General features: G+C 32.2%; 1 protein-coding gene across 1 annotated transcript; it reads right to left on the bottom strand.

The window, feature by feature from the left end:
* Positions 1-6,623: 6,623 nt before the first annotated feature.
* Positions 6,624-7,394, bottom strand: LOC146946150 (uncharacterized). Its single transcript, XM_085748871.1, is given in 2 exon segments — positions 6,624-7,021; positions 7,023-7,394. Coding segments are annotated over 2 exon segments (471 nt in total). The 3' UTR covers positions 6,624-6,922.
* Between the last annotated feature and the right edge of the window lie 3,575 nt (positions 7,395-10,969).

Raw genomic sequence — 10,969 nt, 5'->3', positions numbered from 1 at the left:
AGATAACCTAGGGTTTCTGAAAGTGGTATCATGTTCTTAGTGAATCTTGCTTCTACACAAGGGTTCTATTTAGAGAATCCCATTTGTGTTCACCAAGTCGGACGTTATTGAGCTTGTACAAGCCTAATAACCCATTCGCTTGATCTACTAACTTATTAATTAGCTTAACTTACTAAACGTACCCTTTGTGTGTTTTATATGCATTTCAAGATAGCGAGTATGCAATTGAGGAAAAAGCAACACATGTGAGTCGATTGAATTTTTTTGCAAGTGGTCGTGACACTTTTGTTAGTTTTGATTGGAAGACTCAGGTAATTGCAGAGGAAATATATAATTATTATTTGGATGAAGAGAAGATGCAAGGTGAGTGTTGTTACATATTGAATATCAAGTGTTTGATAAAATATGTACTTCAAAATTGTTCCTTGAGACTTAAAATATCAAATAAAAACTCTAATACTTCAACAATTATTTGATGTAGCCTTTGGTTCTTGCCTCACAAGAATCAACTTCCAACCCTACAAGTCAATCACTCTTGATCAACAAATATGATGAGACAAGCAATCTGAAAGTCTCCTTGACCTTAGCAAGAGCCACCCAATTCCACCGGGTCTCCTTTGATCTTGAACCCGCAACCTTTGAACTTATTTTGATTGTTGACAAGGTGTAGATTGAATCTCGAGCGAATTGGATGAAGAAAACCTCCAATTTTTGAATTGAAGGTGAAAGATATCAATCTTTCTTTTAGGTTTCAACTGCCCCCAATTGCAGATCCTAGAATATCAAAATCTAAGGTACAAAAAAACCATATCTAAGTAACTCTTAAGGTTTTCAAATTCGCAATCAATATCTAAGACTTTTCGAAGAGTAAAAGGTAGAAGATGAGTGTTTGCGAGAAGAGACTGTGAAAAATTAATTATAAAAATAATAGTGTTATATTACTTACGTAGTTTTTGGAAAGTAGTAAAAAATAATCAAGTTATGAAAATGATGTAAAAAATGAGTGAAATGATTCACTTCACTAAATGAAACGATTCACACAAACTTTTTGTTCGTGTGAAAGGAGATTCACTCTAATTTTTAACACTATTTGTAAAACAAAATTAGGGAGGCTCTCACACCTTTGGTTGCGTTTTTGTAACCATTATCAATAGGGGTTGTTGGTGTTTGTACCGCAAGGAGGTGGTTGTTGGTGTTATTTTGCGTTAATTGTGATGTGGGTGATTGTTGGTGTTGGATTGCGAGTTTGAATGTTAAATATTTTTTTTTTTTGCATGGTGATCTGGATCCATCTCTACCGCCGCCAACTCGTGCTGGTTGTGGGCCCTTTTTTGATCTGGTTATATTTGCGCTATCAAGTCACCTATTGTCTGCCTTAGTGAATTGTATACCCAACAAAACAATTTCATTTGTTATGGGTTTTTCTTTTAATTATGTTTGTCAAATGCTTCTTGAATGCAGTCGTACATAGTCAATTCTACATAGTCGTACATAGTCAATTCTACTTAGGAATACCAATAATTTTATTTATTTTTTTATTTCAGTTCAACAATATTTATTGTTATTTATTTTTTTGGTTACAACATTACTTATTGGTTTAACACAACATTGAGAGAGAAAAGTAAATGGAATGACATGATAAATAATTAAAATTATTATAGAAAAAAATTAGATAATAGTATCAAAAGTAAGAAAAAGTTTTAAATGGAAAGAAGGGAGTAATAATTTGATCAGTTAACTCCCTACTTTATTTTCATATTGGCCGAAATATATATTTTGGAGCTCGGTCCAAATGAAAAAAAAATTGCTATAACATAATGATAAAAGATTAAATTGGTGAACACAGTAATACAATATGAAGGTTTCAAATAGGAATAGGAATGAATATGGCTGGAATGAGTAGCTCATTTTATTAAGTTAAGGGATACAATAAGTCAAGGAGTTAAAATTCATGGTTCAAAGCCTAGCAAATGATAAAATATTAACGTAACAACTAGCATACTAATATTTGTTAATGAAAAAAAAGTATATGTATGAATATTATAAATAATAATAATAATAAACTGGGAAAATGAAAAATATTAATTAAAATGACACTATCGGTCATTTTACAACATTCAAATTCAGTATTTTAAGTTTATAGCAATGAACAAACATATCAGGTGTAATATTAAACTTATGTGGTTCATAGATTTATTTCATTATAATAATCTGAGTAACATATATATATTTCTAGCTTCTATAGGAACAAACACATCTATCCTTGGTACCAGGGTTTGGAACACAAGTACCAGAAGCTTCTTTAAAAGTGGAAGCACATCTTGCATTACAACAAGATAAATCACATTCACCTTGAAAGCATGTTCCCACCCCAGCATGACATATATTTGGTGATGGAGAATCTTGATTGAAAAAACAAGTGCATAGGTTGAAGTCATCACATATAAAACCAAATGAACGTGCCCCATGAAGAGATTTACAATGTGAACGGCAATCTATGTCATCACATCTAGCAAATATATCTGAGCATGTGTTTCCTTCTACTCTTAATTGCACTGTCATCCCATGCACAAAAAAATAAAAATTACAAGTTTAGAAATAAAATATTTTCATGTGAATAAACACAAAACGTTATATATTTGTAAAAGAAAAATGTTGGAAACACTTACACACGGCAATGGTAGCTAGGATGAGAAGGAAATTAACCCAGTTTGAGAAGTGGTTTGCCATCTGTTAATACTTAAACAAAGAAGCAAATTATTCTTTATCAAGTTTCTTTTGGTTTGATAGGGTGAGGCCTAGATTACCCTCTCTTGTTTAGAGGGTATTTACCCCTTCAAGATATCAACCAATCAAAATGTAATATACATGTTCAATGTTAAATGTCAAATAAATGAATCAATTATTTCTAAAAAAAAAGAACCAATTTTAGAGTCCGTTTGTTATAGCTTTTTTAAGAAAAAAAATCATTTTTTTAAAAAAATAATCACTTTTAAGAGTTTTGCAACTGCAGATTTTTAAAAAAATCAGAATCTAAAAAAATTCTAAAAACAGTTTCAAATGAGAAGCTGTTAAGAGCAGCTTCTCAAAAAATAGATTTTTTTTTTAGAGGATGGAGAAAATATGATTTAAAAGATTGAACTAATTTTGTAACAAAAAATCCCTTTTATATAGTTGTATCAAAACAAACTAGATTATTTGTTTAAAAATAGTGATTTTTATTACGGTAAACAAACGCAAAATAGATTCTAATTTTCCACAAAATCTCTAAAATATAATCTCTACATTGGGCCCGTTTGTTACGAATTAAAATAAAAGTGATTTTGACATCAAATAATGTAGAGATTATATTTTAGAGATTCTGTGGAAAATCATAATCTATTTTGCGTTTGTTTACAGTAATAAAAACCACTATTTTTAAACAAATAATCTAGTTTGTTTTGATACAACTATATAAAAGGAATTTTTTGTTACAAAATTAGTTCAATCTTTTAAATCATATTTTCTCCCTCCTCTAAAAAAAATCTATTTTTTGAGAAGCTGCTCTTAACAGCTTCTCATTTGAAGCTGTTTTTAGATTTTTTTTAGATTCTGATTTTTTTTAAAAATCTGTAACAAACAGTTGCAAAACTCTTAAAAGTGATTATTGTTTTAAAAAAAGTGATTTTTTTCTTAAAAAAGCTATAACAAAAGGACTCATTATTTGATGTCAAAATCACTTTTATTTTAATCCGTAACAAACAGGCCCTTAATCCTAAGGTAACTTTTAATACTTTTATTTTTTATTTAATTATATTTAGGTGTTTAATTTTAACTAATTTACACTATAGGGCTTATAACAATTAAAACTTCACATCAAAATTCTTTCATCCGGATGTTCTTAAGTCCATCAGTTACGTTCATAAAATTTCTTCCATTCCAAACCTAGAACACCAAGAACGTGAGAACAAAAATTTCTTCTTCATTATTCTTTCCTATCGATCACTTCTTGTTTCTTCTTCATTCTTCTTCCCATTTTGATTGTTCAATTTTGTCGTTCTAAATTATTGTAAAATCAGTTATCAATATTGTTTTCACAAAATACTGGTTCATTTTTAAATAGGTTTAATAGCAGTTTTTGCCCCCTAACTTTCACGAAGTTGCGATTTTGGGCCCCGAAGAAAAAAAACTACAAAACCGCCCCCTAAATTTTGCAACTGTAGCAGTTTTGGCCCCCCAAGGCAAATAAAAAATAACACGTGGCACCTCACTTAGGGTGCCACGTCAGCGTTGACCGAGTCAAAATTGGCCTTGGGGGCCAAAACTGCTACAGGTGCAAAACTTAGGGGGCGGTTTTGTAGTTTTTTTTTTCTTAGGGGGCCAAAATTGCAATTTTGGAAAAGTTAGGGGGCTAAAACTGCTATTAAGCCTTTTAAATATGGTTTCAATCAGTTTGGAACCAGTTTATAACGAGAAGCGATTTAAAAAACAGAGCAGGAATGGGAATTAGTAAAACAGAAGTAAACTTGAAGAGATTGCTTGCAACTGATAATTTCATGTCATGATTTAAGTGAAAATTATGAAAATATTGAACGAAAACATTGTTTAGAAAAATATCTAAGAACGTTAAAATTTGAAACTAAAATCATGGCTTATATTGTAACTTGGAATCCTTTCTTAAAAAAAAAAAACTTAGAATCCTTCATCGCCTCTTCAAAAACTTTAGAGGAACATTGAAATTTGAAATTAAAATCATGGTTTATACTTTAACTTGCGATTCTCATGATAATTGAAAACTGCGGCAGCTTGGAGTGATCGATAGTGAAGAATGATGAAGAAGAAAATTTTGTTCTCACGTTCCGGGTGTTCTAGGTTTTGGAATTGAAGAAATTGTATGAACGTAATTGATGGATTTAAGGACATCCAGTTTAAAAAAAATTGATGTGAAATTTTAATTTTTATAAGTCCTATTGTGTAAATTAATTAAGATTGAACACCTAAATATAATTAAATAAAAATTAAAAGTATTAAAAGTTACCTTAAGATTAAAATTGACGTTTTTTTTTTAGAAATAATTGATTCATTTATTTGACATTTAATATTGAACATGTATATTACATTTTGATTGGTTGATATCTTGAAGGGGTAAATACCCCCTAAACAAGAGAGGGTAATCTAGAAAAAACCTTTGATAGTGTTCTTTTACAATCAAAAGTGGTGTATTTATAGGCAAACCTATGACCTATCTTGTGTGCATATTAACATTTTAATTTCATGTGTATATCATATATCGATAATTAGTCATCCTCAATATTTGACTATGATAATTATCCTCGATATATTGTATTGATATTTTTTATTTCGGTCAAATATTTTTTTTTGGTAACAAAAGGGAAGAAAAAAAAAACTAAAAAGGACCCATACTAGGGTCGAACAAACTCAACACCCCTGGCATCTGCTAAGAGGATAGAGGTCATATCAGGAGGGGCTTCATTCAAAATAACAAAGCTACTACCACTAAGAGCACCCTTTTTAGCTAGAAAATCAGCTGCAGCGTTACCCTCATGCAAAGTATGTCGTAAACTAACCACCCAATCTCTACGAAGAAGGTGTTTAATAGCCATGACTAAATTTCCATATTTGTGATGAACATTCAAATCCTTTTGGATGAGGTCAACAACAATAGTTGAATCAGAGAGACACACCACATGCTTAAATCCAGTATCCCAACACAACTTCAAACCATGGTATAAACCCAAAATCTCAGCATGGAGGATGCAAGGTCTACTAATTTTTCCAAAGAAACCATGCAAAAAGGAACCTGTATGATCACGAATAAGACCACCAAAACCTCCCAAGTTGGAATCAAAGAACACACTGCCATCAACATTAAGAGCTACTGAATCCATACTAGGTCGTTGCCAACTAACATATCTTCATATTTCGGTCAAATATGATACTACTTTTTTTTTTGGTACAATATTGTTAGATTTTAATGTCACTGAAAAATTTATTCAACGTTCTTTTTTATAATTTCAATTAGAGGACCAGAAACTCATGCAAATTTACGTTTAACATAGTAACTAAGCTACTTTGAATTTGAACTACAATGAGTTTAAATTTGTGTGCCTTCTGATTTAAATTAGTGTTTATCAAATTCAACCAAGAAAATCCTATACTAGGATAAGATACTAATATTAATCAAACTAGCGAAAAGATCACGGGCACTCACGTGTCCGTCTTTCTGCAATTTTTATTTGCGTTAAGTTAAAAATTATGAACGGTGTTATTTTATGAAATTTTTATTTTGATTAAACCTAAAAATATAAATGTTTGTTGCTTTTAAGTTATAACGAACCAAACTAACCGTCCTCGTGAGCTTAGCTCAGTTGGTTGGACAATGCATAAAATATGCAAGGTCCGGGGTTCAAACCCCGGCCACTACCAAAAAAAAAATCAAACTAACCATGATTATCTATTTCAATGACACCAACAATATCAATGACACCAACAATATTTGACACCAACAATATAACAAAAAATTTACTTTTTTTTTTTTTGAAAAAATCAAAATGAGATATATTAACAACGGCGGTGAAACACTCCTAGTACAAGATGTACTAAAGGAGCCACCCCGGAAAACACCAATTCAAACAAGATATATACAAGCAAGTGGATCAGTCGATCCCCAAACAAAATAAAGGATCCGACCACCACATTTGAGTGCCATGAACAAAAACAGTATTATGAGCTTTTAGCCACCATAATGAGTGGTATTTTGCTTTTTCTAACAGCTGATCTATAGATGTGTCACTATCATTAAACAACCTGTTGTTGCGTTCTTTCCACACAAGCCATATCAATTGAAGGAAGGACCTTCGTGCCTTTGAATAACCTGTATAATGTATAAATTGATAAAAATGATCCCTACAATTATGTGGATCTACTCCTGATATGCCAATCCACAACCTGATGTGTTGCCAAAGAGAGCTAAAGACATTGCAATGAAAAAACAAGTGAGATGCCGTTTCAATCATTCCACAACCCGAAACACAAGTGTTAGAAGTATCCTGTAAAATGCCACGCCTTTGCAAATTTGTTTTTGTCGGTAACCTGTCCTTCAACAATCGCCAAGCAACTATAGACACCTTCAAAGGAACCTTCTTGTGCCAAACCAGATCATCTGTTGCGACAATTTGAGGGGAAACCGGAGTTGTCAGACACTGGTATGCGCCCTTCACTGAGTAACCATCATGGATGTCCGGATCCCATTGCCACCTGTCATAAACATTAGCTTGAACAGAAACATTAGCAAGTAAATGCCTACACTCCTCTAGCATCTCTTCCTCCCACGCCCACAATCTTCTTCGCCACCTCCAAGCCTCCCCACCAACTTCCCACCCACGCCTAAACATATCAGCCACCGTGCTGAATTTGTTCGATGTTAACTCAAACAAACGAGCAAAACGGCTACAAAACGGAACATCGCCTAACCACCTGTCAAACCAAAACAGAGTACCTGATCCATCCCCTAAAACCTTCGACACCCTACTAGCAAACCAGCCCCCATCATCCTCCCCTATTCCATCTCTAATCTTAGCCACCTCTCTCCACCACGAAGAAACACTCCGGCCCCCGACCGCCAACCTCCCTGCCTCCTCGCCATATCTTGCTACCAACACTCTATACCAAAAACCACCTCTATCAACCAACAACCTCCAACACCATTTACCTAACAAGGCTAAATTAAATTCCCTCAATTGCCTCACCCCCAAACCTCCACACTCCTTTTGAACACAAACAAAGCTCCAAGCAATCCAGGAAATTTTCCTGTTATCCTCACTCCCTCCCCAAAAAAAATTTGTAAAAATAGATTCAATGAGAGAAATTATACCTGACGGAGCTTTGAAGAAGGAAAGAGCATAGACAGGAATCGACGACAGGACGGATTTCAGAAGAGTCAATCGGCCCCCAAAGGAAAGGAAGCGACTTTGCCACCCCAATAATCTAGATTTAATATTAGCCACCACCGGTTCTCAAAAAGCTAACCTTCGAGGATCACCACCAATAGAGAGACCAAGGTACAAGAACAAAATTTTTCCCACTTTACAATTCAGAATAGATGCTGCCTCTGACAACCAAGAATCACCAATATTAACACCAACCAACATACTCTTATTAAAATTCACCTTTAAACCGGAGATGTCTGCAAACAAGATCAGCACCGCCCTTAAAGCTCTCACGTTTGCCCAACTCTTTTCGCCTAACAACAACGTATCATCCGCAAACTGTAAATGAGAAACCATCACTGAATTTGAATTACCAACACCATACCCCTTAAACAAAAAATTTACTTATCTATTTCAATGACACCAACAATATAACAAAAAATTTACTCAAAAAAAAAATATAAAAATCAATGACACCAACAAAAAAATCAAACTAACCATGATTATCTATTTCAATGACACCAACAATATAACAAAAAATTTAACACCAACAATATAACAAAAAATTTACTTATCTATTTCAATGACACCAACAATATAACAAAAAATTTACTCAAAAAAAAAAATATAAAAATCAATGACACCAACAATATAATAAAAAATTTACTCAAAAAAAATATAAAAATCAATGACACCAACAATGACACCAACCAACAATATAATAAAAAATTTACTCAAAAAAAATATAAAAATATAAAAATCAATGACACCAACAATGACACCAACAATATAACAAAAAATTTACTCAAAAAAAATATAAAAATATAAAAATCAATGACACCAACAATATAACAAAAAATTTACTAAAAAAATATATAAAAATAAAATATAATCTATTTTTTTTATTGACATCAACAACAATCTTTATTATAGAAAAAATTATTTAAGGGTATTATTGAGATAATGAAAAAGTAAGTGTAAATATACTCACATAACATTCTATAAAAATCAATGACACCAACAATATAACAAAAAATTTACTCAAAAAAATATATAAAAATAAAATATAATCTATTTTTTTTATTGACATCAACAACAATCTTTATTATAGAAAAAATTATTTAAGGGTATTATTGAGATAATGAAAAAGTAAGTGTAAATATACTCATATAGTTTGTTACACTTTAGAAATGATAAAGGAAAAAAAACCAGACACACACAAATATATATATATATATATATATTCATATCGTGTTTGTTATATTTTTTAATATTTAAATTTATTATTATCTATTTGTTTTTCTTTTTTGGTAAGCCAAGAGCAAAATGACTTCAAAAAGAATAGTGTCCAACTAAGTTGGTACCTACTCTAATCTGTTGTAAATTGTTCATATATATTATTAAAAAAAAGGAAAAATTACATAAAAAGCTGGGGTTATAAAACCTGACCTAGTCAATAACACTAACAGACAAAACAAAACAAAAAAAGATCCACAAAGTGGATCCAACCCTAAACAATTCTAACAATTAAGCTCGGGTCTAAGTTTGACGAATGAATCGATCGTCAACACGAAGTTGACTCACGTACCATCAACTCCCTGCAACAACGACAACAAGCATTAACGACTCTTTTGAGTCCATACAATCTCATGACAATCAACATGATCACTGGGATACATAACCACGGAAGCATCATAGAATCTGAAACCGAGCAATTCTTCAAAGCGGAAAGTGGATCCAACCGCCAATGTAACAACCCGATTTTTCGCTAGATTTATTTTATTATTTATTTATGTGTGTTATATGTGCTCTTATGTGATTATTTGCCTCTGTGTGTATTTTTGGTCGGGAATTGTAGAATTCGGTGTTAGAAGGGTATTTTAGTCATTTTGGACTTAGGGGTATTTTGGTTATTTTGAGAGTAGGGGTAATTTAGTAATTTCGTTGAGGATTATTTTTAGTGCTTAGTGAGAGTTGTTATTTTACTAAGTGCTAGGGAGTTGTAGTAATTTATTTTATTACCGGTAGATGACCGTTAGTATTACATTTTACCGTTAAGTGAGTAGTAACATTTTGGGTTAGAATAGAAATGGGTTAGGCCCATTAAGGCACTGTGAGTTGAGCCCAATTAGGTGGAACCTATATAAACTCTAGTTTGTAGAGAAAATAGGGTTTTACCAACATTTTCACAATTGAGAAGAGATAGAGATAGAGAGAAGATAAGGGTTTGAAGAGGAAGATCTAGAGAGGGCTAGAGGAGGCTAGAGATTCAAGCTTTGGGAGCTAAAGTGAAGCCTTAGTTGGTGATTGTGAAGAATTAATGTAAGGGGGTTAGACTTTAATCATAATTAACAGTTGTAGATTCTACACTAATTCTTTCATTAAGTGGTTAATTTGATTTTAGATGTAGAAATCCGTGCTTAATTTTGATGATATGATTATATTCATGAATTGAATGATAATTGTGTTGTTGTTGTTGAATTTGTATGTCAAAATGGATATATATGAACATGATGAGTTTTTGTATGAAATTGATGATGAATAATGTTGTGGTTGTTAGATTGATGAAGAATTCATGTTCAAATGTTGTTGTTATTGTTTTAACATGTGTTGTTGATGAATTGATGCATTGGGTATCATGAATTGGTGAATTGGTGATGAGGATTGTTGTTGTTGTTGAAAGTTGTGAAAGTTTGGTGATTTGAAGAATTTTATTGTGTTGACGTTTTAATCTCAAAACTTATTCATGTTTAAGTGATTTGAAGTGGTATAAGTGTTTATTACAAGTGTTATGATTATGGGTAATGTTTTGATTTAATTTGGGAGTCATGCGTTTGAATGTAGTGATTTAAGAGTGACTCCTAAGTGAAAAACGTGTTGTTAAGCTGATTTCTGAACTATTGTGAAACCCAAAATCGGCCACCGAATTGCCAAAATCGGCCACCGATTTCTGAGCTGATTTTCCAGTTTTGACTCTGCAAAAACCGGCCCCCGATTTCTCAAAATCGGCCACCGATTTTGTAACATCCCGCCTGTCAGTA

This window comes from Medicago sativa, chromosome 2 (assembly GCF_051527215.1).
Source record: "Medicago sativa cultivar Bolivia chromosome 2, Bolivia_mono, whole genome shotgun sequence".
Taxonomy (NCBI): Eukaryota; Viridiplantae; Streptophyta; class Magnoliopsida; order Fabales; family Fabaceae; genus Medicago; species Medicago sativa.
Note: the sequence above shows the minus strand (reverse complement) of the source record. Positions and strands in the feature narration are given on the sequence as shown.